Source organism: Microcebus murinus, chromosome 16, assembly GCF_040939455.1.
Source record: "Microcebus murinus isolate Inina chromosome 16, M.murinus_Inina_mat1.0, whole genome shotgun sequence".
NCBI classification, from domain to species: Eukaryota; Metazoa; Chordata; class Mammalia; order Primates; family Cheirogaleidae; genus Microcebus; species Microcebus murinus.
Window position 1 is genome coordinate 28,347,580 of NC_134119.1, and position 22,143 is coordinate 28,369,722.

The window sequence follows — 22,143 nt, forward strand, 5'->3', positions numbered from 1 at the left end:
AGGACATGTGAGAAAGCAGCCCCGGGTCTGCCCCTGAGCCTGCGCCCCAGCCAGACTCTGGCCTCGGATTGTTTGCGTAACCTCAGGGCCAGCTCTGAAATGTCTGGAATGGACCCCGAGAGCTGGCCGCGGGGTCTGGGGTGGACTGAGCTGAGGCCAGGGGGTCATGTCCCACGGGCACCACTGACCAGCTGCGGGACCCCGAGGAAGCACCTACATCAATTCACTCCCCTGTAAAGGGGAACGCAACGTCCCCCCACCCCGGAGCCAGTGCAGGATGAAGAGACAACGGAAGTAACGTTATGAAGCAGTGAGCACGTGTTCGTTTATTGAGCACCGTGTGCCACACTGTCCTGTGTGCTTTGTGAAGTTTAATTTAATTCTCACTTTGGCCCAATGGTGTAAGATTGTTTGTCCATTAACAGATGAAGAAACTGAGGCACAAAGGGGCTAGGTGACTTGGCTAAGGTCACACAGCCAGGAAGATGAGGTCAAATTCAAATGTCAGATGCCAAAACCCACCATCTCAACACATAGGCCAATTTCTTGGTGAATAAACAAGACAGGTCCATGTTGGGGGTCCCTGGACACCCGGCTGGGACCTGGGGAACACAGGGACCCTGGTCCCTAAAGTGGAGACTCACAGCTGCTAGATTTTTCATTCACCTAAGAGCCCTCTGGCCAAGGAGAATTTCTCCAGGCTTCTTCTGCCAGAGAAGATTCAGGTGGTTCCTCAGCCAGCAGGGGCAGCTCTTAAAACCCAATAGGCTCCAGAAACTCTGTCTGGGTGTCCTCACTGTTGCCCCCTTGGCCAGAGCCTGGGGGGAAATCCCACAGAGGCTGCATGCAGGCCCTGAGGCCCAGCTGAGTCGATTTGAATCCCAGCTCACTGCTGGCTGTGTCTTCTCAGACAGTTGCTTTGCCGCTCTGTGCCTCAAGTCTCCTTATCTGTGAAATGGGGACACTCATAGACGCCATCTTGCAGGAGACTGCAGAGATTAAACGAGTTCATACACATGCGAGGCTCAGTGCAGTGCCTGGCAGAGAGGAAGAGCTACGTGAACTTGAGACGCGGGGATGCAGGGAGGCCCGGCCCAGGGAGGAGATCTGCTTTGGAGCCAGGTAGCCCAGGAGTCCAACTCCTGATTCTCTACTTCTTGTCTTGTATAAGAGCCATTTTCTCCCCTGGGCCTCAGTTTCCTCATCTGCAAAATGGGAGCTATGATAACAAGTACATCAGGTGAGGACAAAATAAGACAAAGTTTGAAAATATATGGCAGGACCTATGGGTAAGGAGATGCCTGGGGACCTTTGAAGCTGAAGCAAAACCACCTCCTCTGGGACAAGGGAACAGAGCCTCAGAACCTTAGGCCAGCAGAGTCTTGTGGACCCTCACTGCTGACCCTAATCCAACACCGGTTAGCCTATAGCACACAGCATGGCCCCCAAGCTAGGGCTGAAGGAGGGAAGATAGTGTCCAAGCTGTTGAGGGGAACCCCCATGAGAAATCTCTGCAGAGCTGAGCGGGAGAGGGGGGCCCGGGGGGCAGCTTGGATCTCTCCTCCAAAGCCAACAGATCCGAATTCCAGCCCCAGCTCTACCTCTTGCCAACAGCCTAGTTGCTTTTCTCAGCTTTTTACTAATTTTCAGTGTGCAAAAATCAGGAAATATGGAAACACGTGAAGATGCAGAAGAAAAAAAATTACTTCTCATCCCAACCCTCGACCCTCTCCTAGTCAATTTCCTCGCTCTTTCTTTAATGCATTTTGAAAATTTACTGAAATGTTTTAGGTATATGAAAAAGTAGAGAAGAAAAGCAAATAAAATTCCTTGATCTCATAACCCAGCTGAAGAAATAAAACCCCACCAATACCATTAAGCCTCTGTCCCTTCCCCTCCTCCTCCACCTAGAAAGAACTTCTCCGAATTCAGTGTTGACAACCTCTTACTCCCTGTCTATCCCCCCCGGCCCCTGATCAAGGTATAATATTTGTTTCCTATATAAATGATGTCACGCCATCCATATCTCTCTGCAATTTGCTTTTGTTTGCTCAGCCTTCTATCTGTGAGCTTTTTACCTGTTAAAGTTCTGAGCCTGAGGTTTTCCATCTGTAAAATGGGGGTGATGGTAAGCACGGGCCTGGGTTTGCTGTGAGGTCCCAGTGGCGAGTCTGGGCATGTGCCTGGCACTACTCCAGCGTGCAGGGAAGCAGGAGACGCTACCACTGTCTCCTCTCTCTCCTAGGGTGAGCGCACTGCTGCGGCTAATTCCCATATGGGCCTTTCTCTGTGCCCAACACTTTATATGTGTTTTACAAATATTGACTCATTAAACTTTGTGACATTCTAAAAGGAGAGGACTGCTATGATCCCCATTTATAGCAAGGAAACGGAGGCCCCAGGGAGTTTACACAGCTAGGAAGTGAAAGAAGTGAGTTTGTACCCAGGCAAACTGGCTCCAGACCTCACACTCCTAACCACTGCACAGAATCTTCATGCCCATTTGCAGATGAGGACATTCGGCCTGGGCAAGGAGTGACCCAACCACATTCACCAGGCCGTCAGTGGCAGGGGCTGGATCAGAACCCAGGGTTCCTGGTACCCAGCTGAGACATCTGTTTCTCCTCTCCGGTAGCAACAGAACACACAGCCGGTCATGAACATCGTGAAAAATCCATGTGTCCTTATAGTTCTGGGCTCATGCATGGGCACACACGCACACGCACGTATGTACATGCATAGCTCTGAACTTAACTTGCCAGATGAGAGTATTCATTTCTGCGTTCACTCTGTCCTCCCTTCCCCTGATGTTTACTGAGTGCTTACCATGTGCCGGGCACTGCGCAGGTGACAAGCATTCAGCAGTGAGCAAGGAAGACACAATCCTTCTTCCCCGCCCCTAACCTAGTAATGTCTCACATGTAATGATCACTCGCGCCCGAGCTGCGCAGGGGGGCCGAGGTATGTCGGGTGGGTAACGGGCACCGGACCTTGCTGGAGGGAGGGCCCCAGGAGGAAGGACACAGCTGAGATCTAAAGGCTGGGTTGCAGTCCCTAGGCAAGGAAGGGAGGTAAAAGCATTCCAGGCACAGGGAAGAGCAAGTGCAAAGTCCCTGGGGTGGCCTGGAAGGAAAAGTGAAAGGTGTCAGTGTGGCTGGGTGCCACAGCTAGGATGGTGGGGCCGGGCTGTCTGCACCCAGCCAGAGAGGTGAGGCTGGAGCACCCACCAGGGACCAGGCCAGATCTCCCAAGGCTGACCTTGTGCTCAGGGACATGGGGACTAGGAACTGATGTGGCCGCTTTGTTGCAGTGCCCCTGCTGGGATCACTGCAACAAGCAATGGCTGTGGACATCTGGGCCTATGACCCTGACCTTGTCCCTGTCACCCCATCTGCCTTGGCCACCAAGGATGCAGGATAGGCGAGTAGAAAGAGCTCAGCCATTACATTAGAATCCTCATTTACCAGCTCTGAGTAATGCTCGGTCTTTTTGGACCTCAGTTTACAAGTGGGGAGCAATCCCCCCTTTCCCCAGCCTGCTGGGATCAGGCAAGAGAAGAGCTACATGCTGGGCTTGTACAGGCAGGAAGGCCTGGCGCCACGTGGGTGATACCCCAGCAAAGCCTCCCCCTGTCTGTTTCCCCAAGGTTGAACTGCAGTTGGGAGTGGGCAGGGGTGCTGTCACATGATCTCTCTGGCCAAGGTGACCTTGCAAAAGCACGGCCTGGGGAAGTGGCTCCCAGACAACCTGGGTTCACCTGTTAAGAGCTGCCTGTCCTTGGACAAGTTCCTAAACCTATCTGTTCCTCATCTGTAAAATGGGTTGGCAACAAGTTCTACCTCAGAGGGTGGCTACAAGGACTTAATATACCTGGTGGTCATAACAGTGCCCAGCACATAATAAGTGTTCGATAAGCATTTGCCAAACAAAACGGACACAGCACCCATTCTGTGCAAAGCTGACACGGGTGGCAGGGCAGTGAGCAATCACAGGAAATGTGCTTCTTCACTGTCTCTCCACCAAACTTCCAACTGTTACACGTGGAAGGTTACAGAGGGTCCATCTTCTGGACCTCATCTTAGCCAAACTTCCCAAGGTCAAGGTGGAGATATAGACAAGCAAGAGAGCCTGAGGGGGCAAGGGCCCCGGCAGTCTCTCCCCATCTTCTGAGAACCACCCCAAGTCCTGATGCCGGAGTAGCCCCCCCTTCCCTCTGCACTCCCTTCCCCAACATTCTCCTCTTCTCCCTATGGCCTCTTTACCTGGGCCGGACACTGGATCCCCACCCCGTGACAGCTGAGGCCCAGAGGCAGGGCAGTCACAACTACTCCACAAGTATTGGTAAGCGCCTACCATGCACCAGGCCCTGTGCAAGGCCCATTAACAAAACAGGAAAGAATCCCAGCCCCCGAGGAGCCCAGATTCCAGTGGCCACTCCCTCATTCCTCCAGCCCCTCTCTGAGCAGGACACAAGGAGCCTCATTTTCCAGCAAGGCCACTTTGGCTCAGAGAGGCCACATCACGGGCACAGAAAGGTGATGGCAAAGCTAGGACTTGAGCAGGCTACTTGACTCTCAGCACAGTGCTCCAGGCCCAGATTAGACCCGGGGCTGCAGCTGGAAGCTTAGAAATGCTGGGACCGTGCCCGGGGACTGTGGTTGAGCTGAGATGGAGAGGCTCATCCTTCCAGGAGAGCCGGTTGGTCCCTGATTTTCTCCGCCCCTGGCCGCCAGCCCAGTCACTCTGCTTGCTCTGAGCCCTGACCCAGAAGAAAAGCCACAGACTCTTGCGGAGAGGAAAACGGCTGGTGCAGGCTGGGCCCCACTGCTCAGAGAGGACAAGACAAACACCCTCGCTCTGCGGGAGCCCCAGGGTCAGGCAGATGTGGGTGCTAGGGGTGGACGCAGGCAGAGGACAAGGGCCCAACCCCGGCTGTCAGGTGCATAAGTCACAAGTTGGCCCATTGTCACAATGAGGAAACTGAGGCCTAGGGATGGCAGGGTGGGGAATGTGATTTGCCAAGCAAGGGGAGCAGGAACTGGAAGCAAGAGGGTCTCTAACCTCTATAAGCTCTGGAAAAGCAGTGATCTATCGTGGCATAACAATTACCCTAAAACACTTAGGAACTTCTGTGGGTGGGAGGCCTCAGTCCCCCTCCAGATGCGCCCTCCGCAGGGCCACTTGAGGGTCCTTAGGACACGGTCACCTGCTTCCCCTGGAGCAAGTGAGCCAAGAAGGGGCAAGACAGAAGCCAAAATGTGACGGCCTAGCCAGGGACATCCCACTCCCATGTCTCTACAATATCCAATTGGCCACACCGGCCATCCTGGCTCTGTGAGTGAGGGGACTGCACGAGGGCACGGGCACCAGGACGGGCGTCACTGGGGCCATCCTGGAGGCTGGCTGCCACAGCGGCCCACCGGATGGTTAAGGATATGGTTTTTGGAGCCCAAAGGCCTGTATTTAAGTCCAGCCCCTGACACTCACAAACCGAAGTGCTCATTCTCTCAGTGTCTTCCTTTCCTCGTCTGTGCAATGGGGACAATGTGAGAAGTGAGCGCTGAATGAGCTGTATTACGGCCCTCGGGGCCACGCCTGGGACACAGCAGCTCTGCACATATCTTTCTTGGGAGCCCCCAGCAGCTGGGCAGGGCCTGTCCTGTCCTGGTGACTGCTGTCCCCAGCACCAGCACAGGCCTTAGCACATCTGAGCCAGTTGGTTGAGCAGGTGAATGAACACCGAGACTGTCTGATGAATATCTGGAACATTCCTCCTACAGACACCGCAAGCTGGCCCCCTCCCTTGCCATGGGCCTTCCTGTGCTCTCCTGCCGCCCTGCAGTCTCTGTGTGGGCATCTCTTCCCCTTTCTTTCCTGCCCTGGCACCAGCTGGCTCTGGTCACCCCCACCCCCTCACCCCTGGCAGGGCTCCAGTAGTGGCTGGTCTGGGCTGGAGGGTCCAAACTTGTTTCTAGCTGCCGAGCAATTATTCAGTGAAAATCCAGTGCCCCTTACATAAAACTGCCCCATTTGTTCTTTCAACAAATATTTATTGGGCACCTTCCATGTGCCTAGCACCATTCCAGGCTCAGAGGATGTGACCACAAACAAGGCAGATGAAGCTCTGTGCTCCTGGTGTTGACGTCCAGGTGGGGGATCGAGCAAATGACAAATGAGGACAGTGATTTCACATGATGTGCAGTGCTGTGGTCACTGTGGCAGACACGCTGGGTGGAGGAGGGCAGGGCGGGGAGGTGGTGCTTACCTTCATTGGGGTGGTCAGGGGATCTTTCTCAGAGGAGGTGACATTTGCGGGCGACCTGGGAGTCAGAAGGAGGCTGGTGGGAGAAGCTCCGGGTGCTGCTGAGATTGAGGGGCGTAGATGTGTGTTGGGGGTGTCCAGTGGCCAACTCTCTGTTCCGGTGGCCACCTCTGCAGACCCCAGGGCCCCTCCTCCCAACGCAGGGTGGAAATCACCAGGCACAGCCTCTGCCAAGGGCAGTTTGTCGCCAACAGTCAAAATCACAGGTGTATACACCCTTAACTTGGCAATCACGCGTCGAAGGGTTCACCCCCAGCCCTGCAGGAGTGCTCAGTGACAAGTGTGCAAGGGTATTGGCAGCAGCCCTGTTTGTGATGGAAATGACCTACAGGCCCAGCTACAGGGGACTCGAAGGGCAAACACTTGTGTCCCATAGATAGATCCACATGCAGCTGTTAAAGAGCTGAGCAAGTCTGTCTGGATGAATGTGGAACAATGTCCAAATTATGTTAAGTAAAGAGAAATCCAGGTAGAAAACTCGGGCTGATGTCCCTGTAGCCTCAGGGGCAGGCGGCAGGGAAGGGTGAAGCATGCTTACTGCTGGGGCATGCACGGCATTCCAGGAACCGCAGCTGGGGCAGGGATGGAATATTTGTTTTAGTTCCTTGGAATTTTGAACAATGTTCCTATATCACTCATTCAAAAAAAAATAAAGTTACAAAATTTACATTTCAGTTGAGACACACACTCAAAGCCATCAAAGCTCTGACCTCCCAGATTTTTATAGATCTGGCCCAGACCCAGCTATTAGCCCCTGTGTGTAGCCTCTGGCATATCACTTTCCTAATTGGGGCCTCAGTTTCCCCATCTGTGAAATGGAGGGATGGGACTAAGTTGTCCCTGAGGGCATCCTGCAAGTCCTCCCAGCTCTTCCCTGCTGCCTCCCGGCCTGGGCTCCTGCCCTGGGCACCCCTGCTAAAGCCCTTTGACCTTTCATCTCCCCACCCCACCCCAGCTGCTGACCTAGTTCAGCCTAGGACCTAGAACAGGCTTCATGCAAATTCCCACAGCTCCCCAGGGCAGCCTGACAGTTTCATAGGAGGGTGGTTTTGGGAGAATGCCTGGCCTTCCTCTACCTTAGCACACACCCCAACTCCCAGAAACCCTGGTACTTCAAGGACAAGCCTGGGCCAGGGAAAACAGCAGCAGGGCTCACCTGTCCACTGGCCTCCCTGCGCCCGCCAGCATCCTCAACCAGAGAAGCCCCAGGCACTTCTCCTGACAGGGCCCTTGGCTATGAGCAACACAGGCGTTACTGCTCACTCCCCCCCAAAGTGGCACTGTGATCACACCAACTGTGGATGGGGAAATGAAGGCACAAAGGGTGGAAGTGACAAGCTATGGGGCAGCTCGGCTGGGGTTTCATTTCTTTGTAAATGTATTTCTCTCCTTTCCTGTTTATATTTCCCAATGGCCGCACCATGGAGACTCACAGTGTAGTTTATTTCAAAGCTATTTCTTCCATGGAAGGGTACAATTCATTCATTCGTTCATTCAACTTAACAAATACCCACGGACACCTATAAATTGCCAGGCACCCTTCCGGGCACCAGAAGAAAAGGCAGGCAGAATCCTTGCACTCCCAGAGTTGATGTCCCCAAGGGGACACGCTGGTGATGACCCCCCACCCGTGTGACAGGGGCCTTTGGGAATCTTAACCTTTCCTGTGCCCTGGGCCCCTCTTGCATCTGGTGAAGCTCTTCTAGACCCTCTCTCAGAAGAATGTTTTTTAAAATGTAGAATTAAATGCATAGATTTCCAAAAGAAACAAATTGCCTCAAGATGTAAATGTCAAAATATTTTTAGAAACAGATTTCTGACAGTCATAAATTGCTTCTGTATTAATACACTAAATAACAAGACCTAGGGTGGATCTAGTGCCCTCCCTCATTTTGACGTCACGATGAGTGTACCTAGTATGTTGCAGACGTCCACAGCCACTGTGCTGAGACACAGGAGTACCTGTGGGGTCCGCTGGTGACAAAGCCACAGGGGCACTGCTGCCGCTACCCTAGCAGCTCGTGACCTGCATTCATCAGAACAGGAAAAAGCTAATTGCAGTCAGAGATGAGTGAAAAAAATAATATGTCATTTTTTTTCATCCAAATTTACAAATTGCCTGAGTTCTATTCACAGATCCCTCGGGGGCCCAAGACATCAGTTAAGACCACCTAGTTTATATACTCGCTGTTAAATAGTATATGAATTATGCCTGCATGCATTCTCGTTCTAGTTTTTAAGTCCAAACAATTTCAAAATATGTCATGTAAAAGGAAATGCCGTCACCATCCTCCTCTTGTAAACCATCCCCAACCCCAGGCAAATCACTACTGTTAACAGTTTGGTCCTCCTGGTCCGTTGAGTACCTGTAAGATACATCATTTGGAATGTTCTTGCACATAAATGGGCCCGCACCGTAGGTAACGTTCTGCATCTTGGCTTTTTGACTCATGAGCGTGTCCAGGGCATCTTTGCAGATCAGCACCTGATGCAGCTCACTCATCTTCTCTTTAACAGATGCATGGGAAGCCATGGCCCAGACGTACCGGAGTTTGTCACGAGTTGATTATGTAACCATGCACTAGTGTCCTCTCTCAGGAATGCTCCCTGCTCCCTGGAAGGCAGAGCTATGATTTGCCTCATTCTAGAGAAAAGGCTGAGACAGGTGGAGGTACCTACCTGCCCAGGGTCAACCAGCCAATGAGCTAAGAGCTGCAATTCAAACCCAGGCTCTATCTGCATTCGTTTTTATCTGCAGTTGACAAAATGCATTTCCCAAACATGAGCCTCATGCACCATTTTCCATGGCAGAGACACGCAGGGTGTATCATTATCATTGACCTTCCTTCTGATCCTCAAATATCAGACATTCCTGCCTCAAGGCCCTTGCACCGGCCTTTTCCTCCACCTGGAATTCCCTCCCTCCCAGCTTTCCAACGGCTTGTCTCTTCTCAGCCTCTCAGCCCAGACGGGCCTCCGTGCTGAGGCTTCTTCTGCCTGTGGCTGAACTTGCCCCTGACCCCGCACATTACCCTGTCTTATTTTCCTTACCGCGCTCATCACTATTGCAGTGCAACCGGTTTATTAATATTTAGAGGAAGTGCCCTGGAATTAGAAAACTTATACAGTTGTATGAGTTTTGACAAGTAGATACAGTCATGTAACCACCACCACAATCATGATATACAACATGGCCAACACCCAAAAATTCCCCTGTGTCCCTTTGCAGTCAGTCCCCACCCTCAGGCCCCAGGCCTTGGCAAGTACAGATTCTGACTTTTCCGGAAAACCATATAAATGGAATGACAGTATGTAGCCACCTGAGTGTGGCATATTTCACTCAGCATACTATATCTGATGTTCGTCCATGCTGGTGCACGCATCAATAGCTCATTCCTTCTTATTGCTGAGAAGAGTCCCTTGGATGGATGGACCACAGTTGTTGTTTCTTCATTTGCCAGTTCAAGTCCCTTTTTGTATAAATAATGCAGGAGAGAAAAAGGCCTGAGCAGGTCCCCAGGGCCCTGAACCTGCTCATCCATCAGCATCATCTGTTGTCTGTCTGGGACAACCTGCCTTCCTGCTCCAGCCCCTGCCTGTCCAAGCTCCTTTCCTTTCCTTCCAGACCCTTTTCAAATGCCCTGTCTCCAACAAAGAGTAGGATTGGCTGACCCCATATCACAGATTTGTGCAGTGAGGCTCTGAGAAATGTAGCACTCCCCAAGGGTCCACAACGAGAGTGTGGCAGAGCCACAACGCAAACCCAGGGTGGAGGAGAGATAAATGGTAGCCCAGGGAGCAAAGCTCAGCCACTTTGCAGCTGGAAGGTGGTGAGAAGTCAAGCCCCTGTACCCCATAAAGGCCTGAGAATTTGCCCGCATGAGGGTGATGGAGAAGGGGGAGGTCTAATCCTGGGTGGGTGGGGTCTGGAGAACAGTCCATCCCATCCTGGGTGGGTTCCTCCATTGAGACCTTCCCTTCACCCTTCAGCTGCTGCCTGAGCCCTGGGCCAGACCCAACCCCTACCCCCAGGCCAGTGTTAGTCCCCAGAGCCCCAGCCTGGCCAAACTGGGCCCATCTGGCCTGCATTATCCGTTCCAGGGCCCATGCTGGTGGGCGGGTGTGGCAAATTGGGTGATGGGCTCCAGCTGCGGGTGGCCTTTGCCCTGCCCGGCCACTTGCAACCACAGGACAAGTGGCGGACCAGAGAGGGTGCTTAGGGAGCTCGAGTCACTCAAGGTGACCCTAAGCTACCCTGGTCACCAGCCCAGCTCTGCACACCTGGGGGGGGGGCCCTGGGCAAGGAGTCTTATAAGCTAGCCTGCCAGGGGTGACTTTGGGCAAGACTTCTGGGCCTTGGTTTGTCCATCTGCAAATGAGAGCCTTGGGGGAGATGGCTGGGAAGGTCTCACTCCGGAACACATTCGCTGTTTGCCCACCCGGAGCAAGAGCTCAGGACGTGGGAGTCTGCATGTGAATCCAGGTTCTAGGAGGTTCATGGCACATGGGAAAGCCGAGACCAGACTCAGTATAGCTCTGCTGGCCCTTTACGCACCTGGTGGGCCCAGCCATTAGACTCCCGGGAGCCGGTGGAGGGGTCAGAGGCGAGGGCGCGAGAGGCAGACAGTGGAGACGACGTAGCCGGCCCAGGCTAAGGTGAGTGAATAGATTTGAAATTCGCGTAGGGATCACAGTGGGCAGAATTTACTAGTGGGTGGAGTGTGGCAGGAGAGAAAAAGAGAAGTCAAGACTAGGGTCTGGGTTTGGGGCTCCAGAACTGGGTGGGGTCATTTCCTGAGATGGGGAAGACTTGGGAGAACCAGGTGGGAGTTGCAGGGATGGAGTGGAGGAAGCTGAGGACTCGAAAGTTCCGTGTTGGATCTTCTATGCTTGAGACGCTCCCTGGAAACCCGTGCGGAGATGGCGAGCTGGTGGGACATCCACAGGAGAGGCAGGGCTGGAGATGTGACGCCCCTTCAGCACGGGGGCCGGGGAGTCCTACGGCCGGTTCAGCACCTGGGGCTGGGCCTGACGCATTTGCAGCCCCGGACCCTTTGGCATCTGGTCCTGGGTGAAGCTTGAAGATCTTTTCTCAGAAATGCATGAAATGAAATCATAAGCACACCGGCAATATTGAAATTATAATCACAATATTAAAAATAAAATCTGGGACAAAGTTGTAGCATTATCCACTGGTGGGTTTGATGATGCCCGTAATTCCAAAGTCATGCTGAGTAAAACCAACATTTTAAAATATTATACCAATGTGTTGTGATATGAAAATACCTGTGATTTCTATTGGAATGAGTCAGAGGACGGGCTAGTGTGTCTGTGGTTTGTGACCTAAGCTCTCGTAACTGAAGGAAATACCAACTTTTAGTTACAGGTTAGTGGACAAAATAAATAATTTTTTCTTATCCAAGTTCACGGACCCTATAGTCCCCCACTGAGGACCCCCGACCTAGAAGAGACAGTACAGAGAGACCAGAGCCCCCAACATGTAGGAACCCGAAAAGGGGGCGTGAGAGGGAGGTGGCCGGGGCTGGGGGAAAACCAGGAGCAGGTGCACTGGCAGAAGGGAGGGGCCGTCGGGGTGATGGCTGCTGAGATGTCAAGTGAGGTGAGGACACAAAAGTGTCCCTGACAAAGTGGATTACAGGGCGAATGGGCTTCCCGGGGCTAGAGAGACGTGACTGGGGGTGCACAGGAGGATGAGTATTATGGGTTGTTTTTTCTTTGTATTTATACTTTTTTGTACATGTGAAATGTACCATAATTATTTTATTAATGTTGTCAGTTTAAAACAAAGTAAGAGTGGGCGTGGAGGTGAGAAAATAACGACGTGTGGTGGAGGTTTTGTGTTTCGGGGAGCAGAGAGAATGGGGACACAGCCGGAGGGCTGCAGAGTTAGTGTCTAGATGGGAGCAGTTAGCCGTGGTGCTTGTGTGCTGGCACAGTGGGCAGGGGTCTCCCAGGCCCTCAGTCCCCTCTGCCATCTCTACACCAAGACTCCCCGCCTGAGCGAGCATTGCATCGATTCAGTGGGAGGGTTTGTTAAACGCAGCCGCAGACGACTGGGCACCACCCCAGGCTTCCTGGTTCAGTAGGAACCTGGAAGTTCTCGTCTCTAGCAAGCTCCAAGCTGATGCTAATCAAAGGACCACACTTGGAGGAAGGGGACTCCAATGGATATCAACACCGCCCATGAGCACCCCTCCAGGATCTGACCATGGAACAGCCGAGGTGGCAGACGGGGAGAGATGAACCGCTGGAGCCTGGCCCCAGCCAAGGCCAATCCTGTCCCTGGGGAGCACCAGTCTTCCCGGGAACCCTGCCAGACCTCCTGGAAGACTGAGCGGGCAAGGGAAGGAGCCAAGGAGGAGAGGCCAGAGTGTGTGCCGGGTGGGGAGGGATCCAGCTCTCCGCCCGCAGCCAGGGGCCCTGAGAACACGCTGTTCACCTTGCTCCTGGTGTCGTGCCAGGCCAGCTTCCCTGCTTTCGGGAAAGAGAGCAGCCCTGTCAGAGAAATGAGCATCGGCACGTGGGATCCCAGAACATCAGAGCTGGAAGAACCCCTGGAGACTGGCCCGTGCAGCCCCGTTTGGCAGATGGCGGGGCCGGAAGATAGAAAGTGCAGCTTGGCTGATGCACACGGAGCTCTCGTACGAGGGAAAGATGTGTGCCCACGCCCTGCCTCTGGCTCACCCCGAGAAAGATGGGCAAAGGGCACGCGATCGGGGCCATCTCTGACCCTTGCTGCTCCCCTTTCCCATCGACTCAGCGAACACGTTTCCTGAGCACCCACTGTGTGCCGTGCACTGTGCCAGACACAGAGATAAAGCAGTGAGCAAGACCAAGTCCTTGGCGTCATGGAATTGGCATTCTAGAGGGTGGACAGACAATAGACGGATAAATATGTAGTACAAATCGGGGAGTGGTCAGTGTTATGAAGAAATCTGAAATGACATGAGGGAGCGAGCCATGCGAATGCGGTGGGGGTTGGGGGGAGGGTTCCAGAGGGAGCAATGAGGGAACCATATGTGCAAAGGCCCTGGGGCAGGAACAAGCTTGCTATGTTGGAGGGATGTCATTGAGGCACTGCATCTGGAGCCGAGTAAGTGAGGCAGAGAGGAACAGGAGAGGAGAGGAGTGTGGCAGTGGGGCCTTGTCAGGAAGGAACCTGCAGTCATGGCCGCTCCTCTGAAGGAGATAGGGACCCTGGGAGGGTTTTGAGCAGAGGAAGGGTGTGACTTGATGTAGGTTTAACGAGATCCCTGAGTAGGGGATGAGTTGTGCAGGGGACAGGGTGGAGGCAGAGAGGCCAGGGGGAAATCTCCTGGGACAGTCCAGGCGGGAGGTGACGGTGGCCTGGCATGTTCCAAGCCAGGGGGCCTCCCTTGGCTGCTTTGTGCCCTTCCATGGAGAGTGTGGGAGGGACAGGAGGCCTCCCCAGCCCTACCCCATGACCCCAGCCCACGGTCTCCCGCAGCTAGAGAGATACATCCAGATGAACTTGAGGTCGGAGCTGGCGCAGGCCCAGCAGCACATGGTCCAGAACCAGACGGCCACCATGCTAGAGCTGGGCACCAGCCTGTTGAACCAGACCACCGCCCAGACCCGCAAGCTCACCGACGTGGAGGCTCAGGTAACGGGCTCGCAGGCCAGCTCTTCTTGCCTTGACCTCCGTCCCTGGGTAACATCAAGGCCTCCTCTGGGCTTGTAGCCCCCTGATCTCCCCCCTTGCCCTTTTCACAAAGCTATCCTTCCAGGCTATGAGCCTGGGGGCGGGCACTGGGCTTGGCTTTTCCACCTCTGTGAGTCCAGTGCCCAGGGCTGTGCTGGGGCCGGGGTGAGGGTTGAAGCCGCACACCCTCCCTGCCCTCAAGGAGCCTGCAGGGCACCTGGGGGAGACCTGGGGGCTTGGCTGAGGACTCTGAGAGGGGAGGTATCTGAGCAGCAAAGAGGGAGGGAGGGAGCCAGTAGACAAATGGGAGGGTGAAGATGTGAATGGACGAAAAAGCAAATGACAAATGGGCACAAGTTTGTTGAATCCCTACCGTGTTTCAGGCACTGCTCACGACACCCGATTCTAGTTTACAGCAGTCAACAAGACAGGCATATCCCTACCCCGTGGAGCTTACCCAGATAACGCACAGGATGTGTAGCATACACAGTCACGTGCTGCGAAACGACATTCAGGACAACAACAGACCACATACGTGATCATGGTCCCATAAGATTATAATACTGTATTTTTCCTGTGCCTTTTCTGTTTAGATATGTTTAGATACACAAATGCTTAATTAAATAGTGTTATAATAAATAATTAAATGCTCAACACAAATAGCATTCCAACTGCCTGCAGGATTCAGCGCAGCACTGGGCTGCCCAGGTTTGCAGCTAGGACGCATAGCCTAGGTGTGTAGTAGGCTGCACCATTTAGGTTTGGGTAAGTGCACTCTATGATGTTGACACAGGGACGAAATCCCCCAAGGATGTGTTTCTCAGAAGGTATCCCCATGCTTAAGTGACACACCACTAAGTGTTAGGTGGCAACAGTACTAAGGAGAGAGCATGGGGTGGCGGGTGTGTGCGGGGAGCGGTGGGAGGGATGAGAGCCCCACACCCACACAGCAAGGCCAGGGAGGACCACGGAGAAGGCAGGACTGGGGCCAGGCTTACTGCGGAGAGAGTTCCAGACGGAGAGCAGCACGTGCAGAGCCAGGGGTAGGGGCTGCAACCATGCTGGCAGGTTGCGGGAACATCACGAGACCAGGGTGCTGGAGTGACTAGCGGAGGAATGGCGGCCAAGGGGCCAGAGGTAGTGGGGCCAGATCGCATCACAGGGCCTTGCAGGTCATGGTGAGGATTGCGGCTTTTCCACTGCATGATATGGGAGCCACAGGGAGATTTTGAACAGAGTGCACGTGTTTGAAAAGGCTGCCCCAGGCTACTGAGTGGAGAATGGACTGCAAGGGACAAGGGTAGGAACAGGGAGCCCGGTGAGGAAGCTCACACAGGACATGGGAGACAGAGGCCAGGGCCAGAGGGGGAGCCCCAGAGCAGGGGGTAGGTGGTCAGATGCCATGTAGAAGGCGGAGCTGACAGGACTTGCTGGTGGATCGCATGTGCAGGTCAGGGATGACTCCTTCGGGACCTAAGCAGCCGGCCCGAAACCGCCATGTGCGGTGATGGGCGAGGCCGACACAGGAGCAGATCACAAGCTCAGTTAGGGCCTGTGAGTGACTGACCAGCAATTGCTGGCTGGGAAATGGGTCAACAAGTTTCCGGAGTGGCAGGGCCCCTGCCGGGCTTACGTAGCCCCCACCCACCCCCTTCTGCTTGCTGGGGTAGGTCCTGAACCAGACGTCGCGCATGGAGATCCAGCTGCTGGAGACCTCCCTCTCCACCAACAAGCTGGAGAAGCAGCTGCTGCTGCAGGGCCACGAGCTCCACCGGCTGCAGGGCCACAACAGGTGGGCACTGGCGCTGGCACCAGGCCAGGAGTCCAGGTTGGGACCAGGGCAGGCACTAGAGCCAGGGCTGGGACTGGGGCAGGAGCCAGGGTGGGAGGCTGGACTTGGGCTGGTGTCTGGGTTAGGGCCTGGGGGTGAGGGAGCATTTGGGGGACTAGAGCTGGAGCTGGAGCTGGGACTAGCCAGCGCTGGGGACGACTGAAACTGGGGCTGGAGTCCAAACGGAGGCTGGGCTGGGGGCCAGGCCAGTACCGGGTGGGGACAGGGATGGGGATTTTCCTGGGGACACCTCAGGACGCCTTGATTCTTTCTTTCTTCTTCTTTCCTTCATTTATTTTGTGATTTTTTTTTTTTTTTTGACAGAGTCTTACTCTGTTCCCTCAAGTAGAATGCAATGGCATCGTCATAGCTCACTGCAACCTCCAACTCCTGGGCTCAAGCGATCCTCCTGTCTCAGCCTCCCAAGTAGCTAGAACTATAGGCACATACCATGACACCCAACTAATTTTTCTATTTTCAGTAGGGACGAGGTCTCACTCTTGCTCAGGCTGGTCTCGAACTCCTGAGCTTAAGCAACTCTCCCACCTCGGCCTCCCAGAATGCTAGGATTATAGGCATGAACCACCACGCCAGGCCTATTTTGTAAATTTTAACAACTTTATTGAGATATAATTTACCTGCCATACAATTTACCTGGTAAATTTTATTGGCTTTGCTTATTTGTAAGTAAGTCAATCTGATCCCATCCACCTGCTCCCCTTCCCAGAAGCAACCACGGTTGCCAGGCTGTTGTCTGTACTATCAGAGTCTCTCCAAATTTATAAGCAAATATGCATTAGGGGAACACCCTTTAAATTACAAAGAAAAGAACAGCCATGGAATAGAGATAAGGCAGAGAAATCTGACAGCTAAGGCTGATTTCATCTCGGTTTCAAGCTGAGTAGAGAAAAATCTGCTAAGGTCAGGGTTTTGGTGGATGCAAAATCTACCCACTGAACTAGCCACAGGCCTATCCACAGGGCAAGATGTTATTGTTGCCCACACGCTGGGTCACCATAAGGCCACAGGAAGGCCACAGGATGCCCCAGCTCCCTCTGATCAGGCTGCAGTTAGTTAATGACAGTTTATCCACCTTCTTATTGTTACCTTGCCCCAAGGTTTCAGTGGCAAGGACTGGGACCCTTTCAATCACTAGAAATCAGTGAAGATAGAGGATGTCATCAGTAAACTCCTGGCCTGTGAAGACAGCTAGTATTCTAGAATCTGAGTGTGCCCAAATTCTCTCTTCCTGCAGCATCATTTGTAGTCTGAAGGAAATTCCTTTTGCCCTAGCTGGATTCATTTTCTTAGTCTGCAGAATGCATCAGCAGAACCAGATATATATTAATGGTACCACATCTCCCTCCCAGCCCTGGCCCTCAGCCCCCCACCCACCCGAGCCAGAGGTAACCACTGTTCCTAGTTTCTTGTGTGTCCTTCCATTCATTCAATCAGCAATTATCTTCTGAGCTCTTTCCGTGTCTGGCACAATTATAGATACTGGGGATACAGAAGGGAAAAACAGACAAAAGTCCCCACCTTCATGGAGCTGACATGCTATAAGCTGATATTCCAGGGTTTCTTATGTACATACAAAAGGTCCCCAACTTATGACAGTTTGACTTAAAATTTTTAAACTTTAAAACCATGCAAAAGCCATATGCATTCCGTAGAAACCGTACTTCAAGTGCCCATACAACCATTCTGTTTTTCTCTTTCAGTGCAGTATTCAATAAATTACATGAGCTATTCAACACTTTATTATAAAATAGGCCTTGTGTGAGATGCTTCTGCCCAACTGTAGGCTAATGTAAGTGTTCTCAGCCCGTTTAAGATAGGCTAGGCTAAGCGAGGATGTTCTGTAAGTCAGGTGTATTAAATGCATTTTTGACTTACAATATTTTCAACTTCCGATGGGTTTATAGGGATGTAACCCCATTGTAACTCAAAAGGCATCTGTACTTTCCCTTCTTTATCCTTTTTAAGCCCAAATATAGTGTACCTCATTGTTGTCATGTTTTGTTTTTTTCCCAGTTATCTGGGAAATGATCATATTACTGCCTCACCTGCTTGCCCATTCTTTTCCCAACTTCACAACGTTCTGCTGCGTGGCTGTTCCTGCTTTCGTTTCCCCAGTCCCCAATTAATGAATATCCAGGTTGCTCCCAGGCTTTAATCCCATTAGTGACACAATGAATAACGTTTCCATATCTTGTTTCACACATGTTAGTATATAGGATAAAATGCCAAAAAGGGAAGACCCGAGTCAAAAGCTTTCTTTGCAAAACTCTCCGTTGCTTTTAAATCCATAACAAAAATATTTCATGCTTACTATAGTATCGGCAAGCAACAGAAACATGTGTGAAATAAAAGCGAAACTTGGTCCCCTCCACCCGGCCCCCATCTTCCTCCTCCACTCAAAACCCCCTGCCCAAATCACAGCACTGGGGGAGGGGGGAGTTTGTCTTTCACGTTCTCCCGAAACACAGGCGTCACTGCGGTCCTTCCCTTCCATGTGTCTTTCCAGCCTTCTCTACGTTCGCCCATATCTCTCTTCGTTTACGCTGTTGCCTTTTTTCTTTCTCTCCTTTTTTATCTTCCTGCACATGGGGTAGACTAGAGGCGCTGATGAGCGCCAAGTCCTGGGCATCTTTCCAATCTGCAAATGCGCTGCCTCCTTCACGGCTGCAGAACATTTCCAGGGACGCCCAAACACAACAGAGTCAGCCAGTCCTGGCTGTGGAGCATCCAGGCTGTTTGCTATTCCCTATTACAAGCACTCCCCCGAGGGCGTTCTTGCCGCTGCTCCCTGGAGGACACCTCCTGGGAGCTGACTGCTGTGACTGCTGGGTAAAGGGTGGCCGTACTTGGGATTTGATCATGGCTACCTAGTTGCTGCCCTGCCCGCCCCTGCCACTCCAACCCATATTCCTCCTCAGTCTGTGCCTGCAGTGGGCGCAGATTGCGGGGCTGTGTAACCCAGGGCAGGACGCTCCACCTCTCTGAGCCTCAGCGCCCGTCTGTAGGGACCCTGGGGCCCGGGGACGCGCGGGTGAATGCCTGGCGGGGCGAAGCCTCACGCCCGTGCGCTCCCCGCCCCGCAGCGCGCTGGAGACGCGGGTGCAGGCCCTGGAGACGCAGCAGCAGGCGGAGCTGGCCAGCCTCCGCGGCGAGAAGGAGCGGCTGCGGCGCCTGCTGGGCCGCCAGAGCGGCGCCCTCGCCGGCCTCGAGCGCAGCCTGCGCGCCGCCAGCAGCAACTCCAGCCTCCTGCAGCGCCAGCAGCGCCAGCTGCTCGAGTCGGTGCAGCGTCTGGTGCGCGTCGTGGCGCAGGGCCCGGGTGAGCGAGCGGCGTGCGCCCCAGTGCGGAGGGAGAAGGGCGGGAGAGGGGAGGAGACCCCTGCCCGCCCTGTCGGTTCTCTAGGGCCTGGGACCCAACGCGGGAAAGGAACACAGTCAGCAATAATAATGGCGACAATGACAGTCCCAAGAGGTGCCAATCCAGACTCTGTCCCTTGACTCCATGGGTGACCTTGGGCATGCCGCATCCCTCTCTTGGCTTCAGTTTCCCTATGTTTAGTGGAGGTGATAATAACAAGGACAACAGCAGCCCAGGATTTAGCTCCAGCCCCACTTGCTTGGGCTTGCCCTACCCCTCCCTGGGCCTCAGTTTACCTATCTATGGAAGGGGAAAGGTTGGACTCAATGCACCCAAACGACTTCTCTCGCTGGAATGTCCCTACCCCTAAGCCCAAGAGGGCCAAACAAAAGCGAATCAGCATCCTGGCCCTGGCTTCTGGGAAAAGAGAACAATGCCTGGGCCGGCTCCCCAGCCCTCCCTGGGCTTCTAATGGGGCCCACCTGGGATGGCCGAGGCATTCCTGGTCGCAGCTTCAATCACTCAGTGAACAGACATTTACTGAGTATTCCCTGTGCACCAGGCCCAGTGCTGGGTGCTGGGATACAGCAGTGAACAGGACAGTCGTGGCCCCTGTCTCTTGCAAAAATGCCCACTCCCCATCTGTGGGTCCCAGAGGGAAGGAGAAGGAAATGTGTGTTTTTCAAGTGCCTACTATGTGCCACATATGCTGCTACTGGGTTCCAGAAGTTTCCAGGCAATGAAAGGCCCAAAGGCTGTGCTAAGGAGAAGGGACTTTGACCTGAGGCCAGAGGGGGCACAGGAGGCTTTGGAACAGGGTGGCGCTACATGTAGGAAGCTCTGATTGGAACCACAGAGTGGGGAATGGCTTGGTTAGGCAGAAAGCCCGAGGAAGGGGCTCTGACTGCTGCTGGATCACCATGGGGGGCTGGAAGCCTTTAAGGCACAAGGATTCAAGCAATAGTGACGGAATTCCAGGCCCCACCGTGGGTGACACAGATTTAGGGCAGAGGATTTCACCCTGGCTTCGTCTAAGTCCAGCAGACCCTGCTGGGTAAGGGTTTGAGGCCCAAGGAAGCCACAGGCAAGAGAAGCAGATGCCTTCCAAACCATGAGATGTGGGGTGACGCGAACCCCTTTCCGGCTTGTGCATAGCCCTGGCAGAGAGGCTGCCTGATTTAATCCCATGTGTGCGTCTCTTGTGGCTCAGCCCAAGGCACAGGACCTGGACCCAGTGCCTCTCCCCACTCAACCACCATGAACCCAGCCTCCAGCTGTGGCCCAATGTCTGCTCACCAGTATGGGTGGGAGGTTGTGTTGGGCACCTCACCTCAGGGGGCACCGTGCACCCAAACACCCTGTCCTCCTCCCCACTGTCACCGGGGAAGGACACTAGGGAGTTGCTTTTGTCCCCTGTCCAGATGGAGAAACTGAAGGGGAGTATAGAGCAGAGGGTTGGATGGGACTAGGCACAGGAGCCAAGTGTCACTGGAGCCTAGCAGGAAGGGAGCACCCTGCTCTACATGGCTTTGTCCTGGGCGGGTGGAGTCTGGTGAAGGGAGAAGACAGCCAAGTCTCCTGCTGTTTCCAGGTACCAAGGAATTTGGTTCAGAGGTTGGAAAGACCCAACCTGTGCTCAGTCTAGAAGCAGCATTCGTTACCCAGCCTGTCTGCCAGCCAGGGGAGGTGTGTGGTAGGGCACTGGCTTTGCAGTCAGATGGACCAGACTTCAAGCACCGGCTCATTCACTCACTAGCACTGGGATTGTGTGCAAGTCATTTCACTTCTCAGAGCCCCAGTTTTTCTCACCTATAAAATGGGAATATCACTCTCACAGAGTTGTTGCCCAGAGGGTCAGATGAGTTCACGCATGTGAAGGGGCTCAGCCTAGGACCAAAAAGGGGTGAAACTGGTACAGTTTCACCTCATCAGCCCAGAGATTCAGAGGGGCCTGGGTTGGGGTCAAACTCTGTTTTATATTAATAGCAGACTATCCTATTCTTACACACACACACACCCAAATGTTTTTCCTGGCCCCAAACAGCCTCTGGAAGTATGTAGCACCTAGGAAACACTGCAATGCATGGTGGGTATTTCACTTTTATTGTTACCGTAATTGTTGTTGTTATTGTATTATTGCTGACTAAGGAAAACAATAGCAGACCGAGCCTTGGAAATCTTAGGCCAACCGTAGCCCTTGCTTCATGGGCCCATCCCCACTCACCTGTACGCCAGCACCCCCTCCCCATGCTTGGCTGCACCCCAGTTCCTCATGGGGGCCTCAGTCACCTCCTTTGTGATATGACAGCAGCCTCCTTCAGACAAGTACCCCAGATCCAGGATCTGGGATCCACATTTCAGGTGTAAAGCCAAAACAGGAAGTCCCGCCCCAGTAGCCTCCTGGTTCCTTATTGGTGTTGATACCTGTCCATCTGGAACTTGAGCCACCTGCTTGTGTACCTGCCCAGAGAGTCTGGATTCTGGTAGAATCACAACCCAAACAGATAATTAGATTCCACTAACTGAGACAGAGAGGATTTTAAATCCCTGCAGTTTATTTGGCAACAGTCACTTTTTCCAGGCCAGGCCTGAAGGCCCTCAGGACCTTGGTAGGTTTGGGTTATTATACTCCTGATGTCACGCAGTCCAAAGGGAAGAAACATGGGCCCTCTAAAGCCAGTTGTTGGCTCCCATGAAGGGCAGAATGAGGGAACCCAGGCCCAGGGCAGCAGAAAGATCCAGCCAAGAGGGTGGGCTATGGAGGGGAGCCCAAGGCCTCCCACCCAAGGAACTCCAAGGAGGGAAGGGTCTGCTGCACTTGGGCCAATTACTTCACTCTTGGGCCTCAGTTTCTTGGTCTGTTAAATGGGAAGTACGTCACTGGAGTTCAGGCCCTAATTATCTTCCCATAATTAGGGCTCATGTAGAGG

The 22,143-nt window shown here is 53.4% G+C and overlaps 2 protein-coding genes across 2 annotated transcripts in view; one reads left to right on the forward strand and one right to left on the reverse strand.

The window, feature by feature from the left end:
* The window catches only part of ANGPT4 (angiopoietin 4), a 42,767-nt gene that overhangs the window by 7,533 nt on the left and 13,091 nt on the right, over positions 1-22,143 (forward strand). The window contains exons 2-4 of the mRNA XM_012755170.2: positions 13,812-13,967; positions 15,677-15,798; positions 18,942-19,174. Coding sequence (XP_012610624.2) covers positions 13,812-13,967; positions 15,677-15,798; positions 18,942-19,174 — 511 coding nt within the window. The remainder of the gene's footprint in view (positions 1-13,811; positions 13,968-15,676; positions 15,799-18,941; positions 19,175-22,143) is intronic.
* FAM110A (family with sequence similarity 110 member A) overlaps positions 10,891-22,143 on the reverse strand; it is a 59,784-nt gene continuing 48,531 nt past the window's right edge. The window contains exon 3 of the transcript XR_012923727.1: positions 10,891-11,408. The gene's annotated coding sequence lies outside the window, so the exon portion shown is untranslated. The remainder of the gene's footprint in view (positions 11,409-22,143) is intronic.